The sequence below is a fragment of the Sceloporus occidentalis genome, unplaced genomic scaffold (assembly GCF_023333645.1).
Source record: "Sceloporus occidentalis isolate IW3139 unplaced genomic scaffold, rSceOcc1.0.p SCAF_1, whole genome shotgun sequence".
Classification (NCBI taxonomy): Eukaryota; Metazoa; Chordata; class Lepidosauria; order Squamata; family Phrynosomatidae; genus Sceloporus; species Sceloporus occidentalis.
In genome coordinates, this window is record NW_028316981.1 from 139562254 (window position 1) to 139576208 (window position 13955).

General features: G+C 37.4%; 1 protein-coding gene across 5 annotated transcripts in view; it reads left to right on the plus strand.

Annotated features, from left to right (window-relative positions):
• LOC149322312 (E3 ubiquitin-protein ligase RNF213-like) overlaps positions 1 to 13955 on the plus strand; it is a 218258-nt gene that overhangs the window by 11148 nt on the left and 193155 nt on the right. For 2 of the 5 annotated variants that reach the window (XM_089539242.1, XM_089539279.1), the window contains exons 4-5: positions 98 to 226; positions 11759 to 12394. In XM_089539242.1, coding sequence (XP_089395368.1) covers positions 98 to 226; positions 11759 to 12394 — 765 coding nt within the window. Of the gene's footprint in view, positions 1 to 97; positions 227 to 5090; positions 6229 to 11758; positions 12395 to 13955 lie in introns of those variants that run through there. The other 3 variants (XM_089539250.1, XM_089539270.1, XM_089539260.1) reach the window with 3 other exon arrangements.

A 13955-nucleotide genomic window follows, 5' to 3' on the forward strand; every position in this document is an offset into this window, starting at 1 on the left:
CAAAGCCTCATTCATATTTGCTGCATTAATAACCAAGCAGTTCACCTTTTTGCTTCAAAATGCTAAGTTATCTGAAAGCAAGCCTGTCTTTCAACAGGTAGTAAAAGTTGTGAATAGTGAGTTTGATGAGCCTGCTAACTCTCCTTCCAGAAAGAGAAGAAGGGAAAAACCAGACCTATATGAGAGCAGCACCCCATGCTCAAGCCTGCAGCAGGTAGATTTTCCTGTATGTGAAATGCCCTAAGCTAGTGTACTGTTCTGAAGATTTTGGGTTTGTTTGTTCTTTTGGATTTTGGAATGCATAATGAGATACCTTACAGATGGAGCCCAAGTCGAGACATGAAATTCATTTATGTTTTGTATACACCTTTTAAACATAGCCTGAGGGTAATTTCATACATAATATATTTTTAACATTTTATTATTTAAAAAAACCCAAAAAACATAACACATAGACATACATATGTGACATATCAAAACACTTGGTAACAAACAAATAACAATTAAAAACAAACAAGACAAAACAACATTATCCATTAAGAAGAATTTCCAAGTAACTTTGGCCTGGTTTATTCTCTTTAGCTATCTAAGCCCAACTTTTAAATCTTGTATTATATCATCTTTTCTCCTTTTATTCTCTCATTATTTATCTTATCTACGCTTCATTCTATTTTGGTATCTGCCTTATTTCATTTGAGGACACGTTACAATGTCTTATATCACAAAGGTCATATAAGTACAATAGGAGACCTGTTTCTATTACAGCAGCGGAGAGGCAGCGGAGCAGCAGTGCCAGAAACCTCCTCGGCCTTCTTGCTTCCACCGCAGAAGGGCCAGGTGGTGGGCTGGAGGCCTCTTGGTGGCTACAGAAGCGTGTGGAGCGTTTTTGGAGGAGCTCCACCAAAACACTCTTTACTAGAGGCTTCCCCCCCCCCCCCCCCCGCTTATTATATACCCTAATTAATCAGGAACCAAGCAAGTACAAGTCTCCTAGATATAGGGGACTCAAGGGCACCTCACAAGGGCTCGAATCCTGCTCCAAAACACCCTAGTTTTTGACGGAATCCGGAGGGCTGACGAGGGAGATGCAGGTGTAGAGAAGCAGAGGGAGCGGCAAGAACCAAGCCACTGGTAAATGGCCTCCTGGAGTACAAACGCTTCTGCCGATGTTTTAAGGTTTAAAAAACAGAAAAGAGACCAAAAATCTTCAATTTTGTTAGTTGCTGGTCTTGAGAGACAATATAGAGATCGCCATTTAAATTCTTTTTCAAACTGACTTAAATGGAGGATTGATTATAAAGACCAACGTTGCTTCATATATACTTGGTTGCAATTAATTCAGAGGGAACTGAAAGATGCAGTTGGAAAATAAGGCTATATCATTTTATGTATCAATCAATCATTTTTATTAATGCTTAAGCCAAAGGCCATTCACATAAATATATAAAACCGATAACAAAAATTCAGTATTATAAAATGTTCCATCAAATAACTAACATCTGAATTTTAAACATTAGACATATTAAAATTCCAGACAATTAACTAAAACAACTTTAAAAACAACTTCAAAAGTTAGATAAGATTATCCCCATGACAGTCAACTGCAATGTCCACTATAACTCTTGCCTGAATTTTGATTGCTGCTGAGGCAAACAATGAAACCTTATAAGTTACCTTAGAACCAGTATCAGACAAGAGATAAAAAATCTTTTCAGAGGTAGTATTAGACTGTAAATTGGACAGAATAGATCCTGTGAATTTAGTTCTTGGCTCAGTATATAATGAGCAAAAAAGCAGATAATGAGGCAAATCCTCTATTTCTGGAGCTCCACAAATACATAAATGGGAATCCTTAGGTGTGTGTGAATATCTACCATCAATCATAGCTGAGGGCATTATTTGAAAACGGAGAGCTGTAAAAGCCTGCCTAAGCTTTGGAAATGTAAGCTTCCCTAGGTAAGCAGCCATCTGATGGTCCAGTTTATATAATCTAAACCATGTGGAAAATTTCGAATTGTTGATAGCCTGTCTATCCAGATACACACTCTGGTTAAAAGTGTATTCATGAAGCTTCTCTCGAATTCCAGATGGAAGGATTTTCAATTAGAGCAGGATATGATTCAAGCAACCTACAGTATCTTAATCTCCAAACTTTGCAGCTTGGTAAATTTTGGAAATGTAACTTAGGGAAAACCTTAACCGGAGAATCTTTTACAGATCTCCAGTAATTAAATAAAGTGAAATGAATATGAGCTCTGATGGAAGGGAAGCCAACCTCTGCCTGAACCAAAGCTGCAGGCGTGCCAGGTGGAAGTATAAGCAATTTTTTCAAAAATGTATTCTGGAGGGCCTCCAGTTTGACCTGTTGGGAATCATAACATCCCCACACAGCAGCGCCATAAAGGATCTGGACTATATAACTTTACTCCGGAATATTTTTAGAGCTGGTGAGACCAGATGGCCCTACTGCCGATTGTATATCTCACATCCACTGCTCTACTAGCTTCTATGTGGGAATTCCGGGAAAGGTTTTCGGTAAAGTAAATGCCGAGATACTTGAATTTTTGGCATTGTTTGATCTGATGACTGTTAATAGAGCAGCGAAAATCAGAGTGTCTTTGAATAAGGCTATAAGAACAAAGAAGTGACTTCACAACTATTTATAATTTTGTTGCAAGTGCATTATAGAATTTGTACAACTGTAACAACTGTCTCAAGTTCCATTGTTATTGTAACATGGAACAAATTGTGGAAGTTTAAACTACTGAGCTGTGAATTTGGAGAGTGAAACATTTAAAAGGTTCATGGAATATAAGTGCTTTTGTATACAATTCCGAGTAGTGATGACAAGCGGACAGTTGAATGAAATTTATAGTGACTGTGGGCCAATTATTATTTAACTATAGGACAAGAACAGAATAAAGAAGAAAAAAGGAAAAGAAAAAGAGATTCTTATAAGAGAGTGTTGTAAAGCAAGATTTGCAGTAAGGCCTATGGAAGGGCGGGGTAGAAATAAAATTTATTATTATTATTATTATAGTCACAGCGACATCTAGTGGCTGAACCAGGAATAGAAGGACCTTGTGTCTTCAACTTTCCATTAACCTCTTATCTTCAGAATTTCATAGATTTGATTTATGAAGACTATATTATAACTAATTTGGTGGAAAATCATGGAAGTGGGGTTTTTTTTGGTGTTTGAAGGGATTTAAAAGCTTGAAGGAATAAAGGCATCTGTGGAAAAATATTTTGAGGAAACTTCTAAAAGAATAATCAATTTTCTGTTATAAGACATTAAAGGAGTTAATTAAAGCTACCATAAAGAACTAGATTAAAATTACTTTTTTATTTTATTGAAGATCTATACATTGTGCTTTATGTAATTTAAACCTTAGTAATGACTGTGGATGAGTAATTAAGAGGTACTACAGTCGGCCCTCCTTATACACGGATTTTTTTATACACGGATTCAAGCATACATGGTTTGAAAATGTTCCAAAAAAGTATAAATTTACCTTGATGTACCATTTTTTATTAGGGACACCATTTTGCTGTGTCATTATACTTAATGGGACTTGAGCATACATGGATTTTGTTATACACGGGGGATCTTGGAACCAAACCCCAGCGTATAACAAGGATCCACTGTAATATAAGCATCAGAAGAATATGACAAATATACATACATATACATTGTAGCTGTATCTGGCTACGCATTGCTGTGGCTCAGTCTGGTTAAATGGAAAAGAAAGAAAAGAGAAAGCGCACATTTCTGAAATATTTAATATCACAATGCTTACGGGTATACAGTGGAACCTCGCCATACGTGGGGGATCCGTTCTGGATCCCGCCACGTATGGCGATTTCCGCCTATGCTCGAGCCCCATTGTAAACAATGGGGCTCGTGCACGGCGGTGCGGAGGTGTGTGGGGCGCGCGCGCAGCGCAACAAACACGTGCACCCATTCAACTGAATGGGACGCGCCGCCCCTTCTGCCCCGCGCGCGTGCTGCGGCTTGAGCACATATGCTCAAGGCCGCGTATGGCACGCCCGCCTATGGCGAGGTTCCACTGTACAATATTTTTTGTTGTTCCATTGTATGTGTAGATATAGAGATTGTCTGGTTTGCCGCCTCTAGAACATGCAAAATATAATTGTCCATGTGAGAAACAATCAGTGTCTACATCTAAACCACAGAATTGTAAAGATTGGCCCTAAGCTTTGTTGATGGTGATTGCAAATGCCAAGTGAATTCGGAATTGCAGTCTCTTAAATTGAAATAGCATGTCCCTTGGAATCATAGGAATGCGAGGAATGAGGACATCTTAACCTTTGAAAGGTGCTGTCAAGATTGTTGCTTCAGTGACGTCGTTCATTAATTCTTTTACTGCAAGCTGCGTGCCGTTGTAAAGCTTTGACTGGTTGTATTGCGCAACATGATTATTGAAACGCCGATTTTCAATTGTACGTGTGGTGGCATCCCTGGCAGACCAAGTGAATTCAAAAATTCTATTGGATTATTTTACCATTTCATATGCTTCCATCTGAACGCTATGGTAAACAACACAGCTCAGTTGCAACGCGATGTCACACAAAATAATTAAATCAAAATCTATGAAAATTCAATTTAACAATGCAATCAGAAACACTGAAATGGAATTGTAAAATATTTAGTATAGTGTGTGTTGCTGTTACGTCCAACAGATGGCGCTGTTTTTTTAAAAAACATTTTTACCTGTCACAAGTTTGACATCTATATAATAGTAGGTATATAAAAACATTGTAGGTATATAAAAACACGTGTGTATTCAAATGGAACGTTGTGTCAAAATTTCAAAGCAATAATTGAAGAACTTTCAGAGATTTAAGGTTTTGAACAAACGAACATTTACATGTTTATTTATATAGAATCTAATATATGACCTCCTTGACCACCAGAAAAAGAACAGCAGCTCAGGCTGCAGCACAAACTCAAAGAAGAAATTTTACAGATCAGGCTCCAATTATGGAATAGATCAACCGACGCTGTACACTGAGGCTCCACTTGTGCCATACGGCCACTTAGTCCAGCTTCTTCCTGGTGTGTTATCATAAATCCAGTCCCCCATGCAGGGTGACTTTGCATATTTACAGCACTTTTGCAGCACTCTCCAGCACATGATGACCTCATGATGACCACACTTCCTGTGACTCAGCACAGCCTAAATGCCTATTCATCATGGCTGCAGGTCACCTATAGTTACCTTATCACATTTCACCCACACACGAGCATTTTCAGGATCCCATTTTCTAACAAAATAAACAGCAAAGAAATGGAAAAAAATTAAAACAAGAAAATGAAGGATCTGAGGAGGGATTTAAAACAAGATATTAGATCAGATCTAAAATCTGAATTAAAAGGAATTAAATATTCTTTAGAGGAGGTTATTAAGGAAATTAAGTTATCACAAGAATAGACAACTTGGAAGAAAGAACACAAACTTCAGAGGAATCAACCATAAATATAAAAAAGCAACAAGAGAGAGAATTGGATGTTTAAAAGCAATGGACAACTAAGGCAAAGAGAAAATTGCCTGAAAATTAGAGATTTAAAAGAACAAAAATATGAATATTTGATACTGGCTCGTGCAGACTTCATAGAAATACCGGTGGAAGAATTTTCTAAAGAAATTAATAAGACTTTCAGGATTAATCCACTAATAGCGAAGGAAAAAAACCATCCAAGGGATGTTGTACTATATTTTGTTCGAAAAAAAAATCAGAGATGAAGTTCTGTTTAACAGCTACCAAAACATCTTAATCATTGAAGGGAAAGAAATAAAATTTTCCAAGGATATCCCAAAAAGAATTTTGAAAAGAAGAGAGGTGTACAAATTTATTACATTAGTATTAAGCATGAATAAAATACTATACAAATGGGAGAAACTAGAAGGTATATCTGTAAAATGGAACCAAAGATGGTACAAACTGAATACAATATCTAAAGCCAAAGACTTTTTTGGGAAAAAAATAGAGATGACATTGAGAACCGGAAAAGAAAGCAAGCAAAAGAGAAAGCTAAAACTAATGGCAAACAGACAGGAAATGAATGTGAGGAAGAGTATCTAGAAGAACCTATAGACAAGATGGAGTACACCCCTGCGAAGAGGAGGACCTGCCAGAAGGATCCCAGGATAGTAAGAAAGAAGGAATACTAACAGAAGAAGAAGATCAATAGGTAAATTAAAGGTAAGAAAAGAGGCAAGTAAGGGGGGAAAAGGGAGGGGAAGAGGAAAATAACATAAACCTGGAAAGGAGCTTTAGCTTAAAAGATAACAGTAATACATATATAAATATTCTCTTAAGGAATGTCGAAGCTCTGAACTCGCCCCAGAAGAGGGAAAAAAATTATCAAAATTTAAAAATAACATAGTCTGTTTGCAAGAAACACACATTAAACGGAAAGATGTAAGATTACTTAAGAGTAAAGGACAATGCCAAATGGAGAGTATGTTGGGAAAAAGTCCTGGGCGCCATGGAAATAAAATGGGGGAAGGTGGTGAATTGGGCATCAAATATTGAGGAAATTATTTGATGTGATTATAAGTAGAAGCTGTTCTGTTATAAGTGGGTTATATAATTGGTTAACTGAAATATGTCAATTAAGATTAGTAGATAGTAAAGTTTATAGAGGAAATAGAGGGATTTAAAGAACAAGGTAGAAGAATCATATCTCAGGGGGAAACCCTGAATGACTAGAGATTGGCAAGAACCAGATCTCTATGGAGTTGTACAAAAGGCGTGGGAGGGAGGTAAGGATATCTACTGCTATGTATATAAGTGTCACAAGGGTAGACATTGTAAAAAAAATAGACAAGGTATCATTCTGGTTTTTGTTTTGGGGTAAGGAAGTAGAATAACAGAACAAGTAAATTAAAACTGTAAAGATATGTTAATGCAAGAAAATAATTATGTGATCGTTTTCTTTGGTTTTGTGATGGATTATGTAATGAAATTGTGTAAATGGAAAAAAAGATATAATAAAAAAAGAGTAAAGGATTAGGTAAAGAATTTATTTAAGCTTCTACTAAAAAGAAAAAAGGTATTGTTTTGTGTATATTAAAGAAGCATTACAACCAAAAGAAATTTTTAATTATATAAATGGACATTTTTGGGGAGCTGAAGTAGTAATTCAAAACCAAAGAACCTTACTTGTGGGGATATATGCTCCACAGGAGAATAAAGGAGTCTTTTCCCAAGAGGTAGCAAACATAATGCAAGATCTAAACTATGTTGATACGGTAATGATGGGTGACTGGAATGGCCCAGATCTCATCAGGAAAACAACATCTAAACAGAAAAAAAAATCAAGGCAAACTTCCTCAATCCTTTTTTAGTTTAATGGAGAATTTTTCGATGATAGAAATTTGGAGATTTCTATATGGCAACGCACAAGATTTTACTTTTTTTCAGAAGTCCACAATTCATTTTCAAGATTAGACTTTTTTTTAGTTACAAAATCGATTAGTACAGCAATTACAAAAATTGATATTTTACCTAGATCCTTGTCAGACCACAATCCTGTGGTGTTAAATATGAGGAGGAAACAATGCAGACAGGAGTTGGCGTCTTAATGATAAACTATTACAAAACTCCAAAGTGCTGGAAAAGGCTAAACAAACTCTAAAGTTTTTTTTTCCAACGAAAAGCTAGATAAAGGCACTGATGTCATCACAGTATAGGAAGCCTCTAAATCTGTGATGAGAAGATTTTTTATTCAAATTGTCTGTTAAAAAGAAAGCGGAAAGTAAAAGTATAAGAAATTACGGATGACATAAAGAAAAAAGAAGATTTACAGGAAAATTCATCGAACACTAAACTTCAGAAAGAAATTAAAAGCTTACAGAAACAATTATCTTCTCTACTAATAGAAGTATTAGAAATAAAGCTGAAATATATCAAAGCACATTCTTTTCTGCATGCGAATAAAGTTGGTAAGTGGCTGGCATATAAGATAAGAGAAAAGAAGGAGAAAAAGTCGATAATCAAAATCCAAGAAGATGGAAAAATCTTCACCGAACAAGAGAAGAATTGTAAAATCCTTTCAAAATTTGTATGAGAAACTATATAAGAAAACTGACATTCAATCTGATGAGTTGCAGAAATATATTGAAAGTACTAACATAATAAAAATAAGTAAAGTGCAGAAAGAGGCATTGAATCCACCAGTCTCCATTTCTGAAACTGTAACAGCTATTTAGAAAAGCATATTGGGTAAAGCACCTGGACCTGATGGTTTCACCACAATTTACTACAAAAAGCTGCAAGACGAACTGCTACAACCTCTGAAAAATGTCACGAATTCCTTAAAATAAGATAAGTTTCTGCAAACTTGGAAAGAAGCCATAATAACTTTAATTCCAAAAGAAGAAAGAGAACCTGAACAAAGGAAAAACTATAGGCCAATATCCTTGCTTAATAATGATTACAAGTCGTTTGTAAGTATACTGGCTGAAAGGTAAAAAAGTAATAACATTTATCATACATAAAGACCAGAGAGGTTTTATTCCTAAAAGACAGTTGAAAAATAACATCAGACATATTTTGAATGTAATTGTTTATCACGGACAACTTAATAAAAAGAAATGAGTGTTATTTATATTTTTACATTGAAAAAGCCTTTGATAATGTCAACTGGAATTTTATTTTTAAGATTCTAGAAAAAAAATGGAGTTTGTTTGAAGTTTATAGAATGGGTTAAAGCAATTTATTCAAATCAGAGTGCCCAGATTCTCATAAATGATCAAAATTTTTTAAAAAATCTAACATTTGTAAAGGGACTAGACAAGGGTGCCCCCTTTCTCCCATTCTTTTTATAATAGCGTTTGAGACCTTACTGCAAAATATAAGAGGAAATACAGTGGCGCCTCCGCATATGCGGACTTTTTATAAGCGGCTTTGAGCGTACGTGCTCAAGCCGCTGGGTGCGCGCGGGGCGGAAGGGGCGGCGCGTCCCATTCAGTTGAATGGGTGCGCGCGCCTGTTGCGCCGTGTGCACCTCCGCGCTGCCATGCACGAGCCCCATTGTTTACAATGGGGCTCGAGCATAGGCAGAAATCGCCATACGCGGTGGGATCCGGAATGGATCCCCCGCGTATGGCGAGGTTCCACTGTACTAAGATAAGCAGAATAAAATTTTTAAAAATTGAGTATAAAACTAAAGCATTCACTGACGTTTTGATGGTGTCATTGTCTAATCCAATTCTGGATAGTTTAGAATTAATGAATGAACTAGAAAAATTTGGAAAATTATTAACAAAAAGTCACTATTAACAAAAAAAAATGTAGAAATACAAATTTTGGAAGATACAACTGGAATAAAACAAAGAAAAAGGTTAGGTATCTGAGCATTATGATTTTGGATAAAATGCAGAATTATTTTGGAATAATTATAAATCAACTTGGAATAATATCAAGAAAAATTTGCAAAAGTGGAGAGAAATCTTGATGTTACATTATTGGGTAAAATTAATTCAGTCAAAATGAATGTACTTCCAAAGATTCTTTTTTTGTTTAACACCATTCCGATTATTAAAAATGACCCTCCATTCAAAGATTGGCAAAAGGATATTACCAACTATATATGTATGAACTGCAGCTGGTTTTTATATAGGCAGTTAAAAGAAAGACATTCTATGGACAAAAAGTTGATGGGAATAGGTAACAGTGGAACCACATTAGAGACGGCACTATTATCCAACAAAGAGCGTTGGTTATCTAGATTATATAATTGTTTATTAGGAATCTTTTCAGAAGAAGAATACATAAAGTAGAACATAATTAAATGGTCTCAAAAATTTGGTTATAATTTAGAATTACAACAGCGGGAACTGACATGGAAAAAAAGATTGAGTTATACCAAATTCCTGAATGTAAAGGAAAGCTACTATAAAACTGTTTTAGATGGTATCTTATGCCACAAAAAGTATGTAAAATGTTTAAAAACTATAATAGCAGCTGTTGGAAATGTTCCAAACATGAAGGTACCCTTTTTCACATGTGGTGGACACGTGAAAAAGCGGTTAAATTTTGGAAACAGATACACCATGAAATAAAGAAAATTGTAAAAGAAAATATTGAATTCCAACCAAAATTATTTGTGTTAAATATGTTGGATGTAAACTTGGAAAAAAATATGGCAAATTTATGTTTTATATGTTATCAGCTATGAGGATAATCTATGCAAAATTCTGGAAGAAAGAGGACATTCCGTCTCTTGAAGCTTGGGCATTTAAACTACTGGAATTGGATAAGCTGTCAAGAAGCCTTGAATATGAAATGACTGACAAATATTTGGGCAATTGAAACTTATTTTTAGATTATTTTTATCAAATTTGGGGGAACCGGGGAACTTTAGATATAGTGGTGGAGACCAAAAATTTAAGTTCTGTATAAAAATGTAGATATAAGGTAAACTGAAGATCTTAAAGATTTATGTTAAAGATTTAAATGTAACAAGCTTGAGAAAATTAAGTTGAAAAGAAACTTTATTAGATATTGAGAAATAAAGATTGTAGTTTGAGATATTGACCGAGAAAACATTTTTAGACCAGTAACAGGAAGTAACAAATGGCTTGGAATGAATGTTTATGTGATTTCATAATTAGGTTATGAAATTTTCTGTTGTGTATTTTTTTCCTGTTTGTTTGCATTTATATTTAGTGTTGTTAGTGATATATCTTATGTATGATACGTATGATAATTGAATGTCAAATTTTATACTGTGTTTTTAAAAATGCATTAATAAAAATTAATTTAAAAAACCCCCAAAACAAAAAAAAAGTGAAAAACACTCATATAAGTATAAATCCATGTTTCTCAATTGTGCTCCAAATGGAGGACATTTTGGAATTCCTCCAGGACAGGAGACTGAAATGTAGGATGTATCCTGGAAAAGGAGGACACCTGGTCATCCTGTAGGAGCAGACTAGTCCTGCCTTGCCCCACATAGTTGTAATGAGGCAGAAGAGAGCCTGTACACTGTGAGGGGAGGCTCTTCAGGTGAATTCTGAAAAACTGGGTTTCCCTACTGCACTGAGAAGCTGAACACTTAGAGGATACTGTCCTCTCCAGACAGTTGATTCCACACATGAAGAGCAGTAAGAGAGTCAATGGAGCTAGCCTCCTGCCTTTCGTTATGTGGATTCACATCTGTTAAATGCCTGAACTATAGAACTATGAAAAACAAGAAATTATATGTTGTTTCTAACTATTACTTCACAGACTACTGTGTAAACGGGAGTATTTTTTCAGTTTTGAAAAATAACTTGAGTCTGAATTCTGAAAATCAAATTAGATTTTTGATTATAGGTCTCTTCTAGTAAGTAGCTCTAGTAAGTGCTCTTTTCTAGCTAGTAATTAATTGTTGTTGTTTCTAGATCATATTTCTGCCTTCTCTTCCAGTTATTTAAACTACAGTATTTGTTTTGCTAGAACCTTCCTTCGATTTAGCTGCTTAATATGCATGTCACCCTGGTGTCTACCTAGATTGGAGAACCTGGTTTGGGCTTGATTGGTGGTTTTCCTTCACAGAAAGGGACAGACTATGTAGGGTGCTCTAGTTTCTTCCCTCCTGTTTTTATAACTCAAAGTGAGTTTGTGTAAGCATGTGCTGCAATATGCACACAGATGTTTCTGATTAATAAAGGCATAGGCAGAATTATTCTTGCTTGAAATCTGGAAAAGATTTTTCTTAAGGTTGCTTTTTTCCATTTTGCAGAAAAAGATGAAAAAGAAGAAGAAGAAACATTCAGACTTGGAAATTCAGGACAGCTTGGCAGCAGACTTAAGTTCAGCATCATCCAGCCTTGATTATTCTCTAAGTACAGAAAATATTTCACCTGAAGGAAGTCAGATCCTAACTGATAAATTGACCAAAGCAAGTGCTGAGTCTGTTGGTGATGATAGAGGTCTGATGGATAGGAATCCCATAGTCACAGACCACAGTTCAAAAAGTGTTACAGAAACTCATGGTGATATCCAGGCTAAGGTGGCACAAAATGGTAAAAATGGTCTAGACGATCAACATGCTAGTGTTATTGTCACAGTGGAAAAGATGGAGGAGGAAAACTCCAAAAAAGATGAAGCTACGAGTTCTAGCAAAGAACGATGTGATATAAATTCTATAGCAATTGATCAGTCTTTGGAAAATACATTAAATACGCAGACTGAAGCTGGGCAGAACATAGCTTCAGTTCTTCACTTTAATATTGAATCTTCTGGAATTGAAAATGCAAACTTGAACTCAGAAGAGCAAAATCTGGGAGCTAAGGAATCTGAATCTGAAATGGGACAGAGCAGTAAAACCAATATTGAACAGATGGCCAAGCAAGAGGACAGTGTTCCAGTTCCAAAAGTAAGTTGCTCACTGGTTCTATTGATCATACAATTGTTTAGGCGTATGTCAAATCTTCCAAGACTTCCTTGTATTGAGTGGGTTAGAGTGGGAGAGTTGCTTGTCATCTGCCTGTCAGTGATGATGGACTCCTCCCTCGCAAGTGTTATTTGTCAGTATAACCTACCGTATATGCTCATGTATAAGCCATGGGCCACTTTGGGGGCCAAAATTAGGGATTTTGATATGATTCATGGATAAGTCAAGGGTAAAACTTTCAGAACTCTTCCTCCCCTTTTTCTGCAGTCCCCTTGAGACACAGCCAGGCTTGGGAGGAAGCTTGAGGGGTGAGTGCCCCCTCTCCCCCCCCCCCCCCAGCAGCTCTGCTGTCTCAGCTGGGTTGGGGAGAGGCTTGGGGCTGAGAGCTTGCCCTCCCTCCTCCCCTACCTGACTGCCCCCTTTGGACACAGGCAGAGTGGGGAGGAGGTTTGGTATCATATTGACCCATGTATAAGTTGACCCAGCTGCGATTTTGTCTCCCATGCTATTTAGCATTTACATGAAACCGCTGGACGAGATCATCCGGAGACACGGGGTGTGGTGTTATCAGTATGTTGATGACACCCAAATATATTTCTCTGTGCCTCCGACTGATGCAATGACTAGGGATGGCATCTCTCCTCTAAATGCCTGTCTGGAGTCGGTAATGGGCTGGATGAGGGAAAACAGACTCAGTCTGAATCCAGAGCAAATGGAAGTACTCGTGATAGGTTCCCCTGGCCCAGGGAAGGAAATTTGTCCACCTGTCCTGAATGGGGTCACACTTCCCCTGAAGGACTCAGTTCGCAGTCTGGGGGTGCTTCTGGACTCGTTGCTCCACCTGACATCTCAGGTGGATGCGACAGTTAGAGGCGCCTGTTACCAGCTTTGGCTGATACGCCAGCTGCGACCCTACCTGGGCTGGAGGGACCTTGAAACGGTTGTACATGCTCTGGTAACCTCTCGGTTGGATTTCTGTAATGCACTCTACATGGGGCAACCCTTGTACCAAACCCGGAAGCTTCAGTTAGTGTCATGGCCAGCCAAGATCAGCTCTCGGAGGATGATGAGGAGGATGAGCCTCCTCCAGAGCAAGAGCTGATTGAGGCTACACCAGGTGGCAATCCTGCCCTGCCAGGTCCCAGCTGTGCTCTCCCAGGCCCTGAGGAGGAGGACCAACCAGGTCCTAGTGCTAGGGAAGGGCCTCCTATGGTGCAACAGCCTAGTGGTGACTCTGGGGAGGAAGCTTGTCTGGAGGTGCCTACGTTCAGAGAGAGAAGGTGTTGGTTATTACCTATAAAGCCCTAAATGGCTTGGGCCCAAGGTACTTGGAGGGCCGCCTCTCCCCATATAATCCGCCCCACACTCTCAGATCGGTCGGGAAGCATTTGCTGAGGGTTCCGAAGACAAAATACTCCTCGTCTTCACATAGGGCATTTTCTACCTTGGCCCCGCAGATCTGGAACTCCCTTCCTGACAAGCTCCACTCTGTCTTCTGCCTTGACATGTTTAAGAAGAATCTTAAGACCTTTCTTTTTCGACA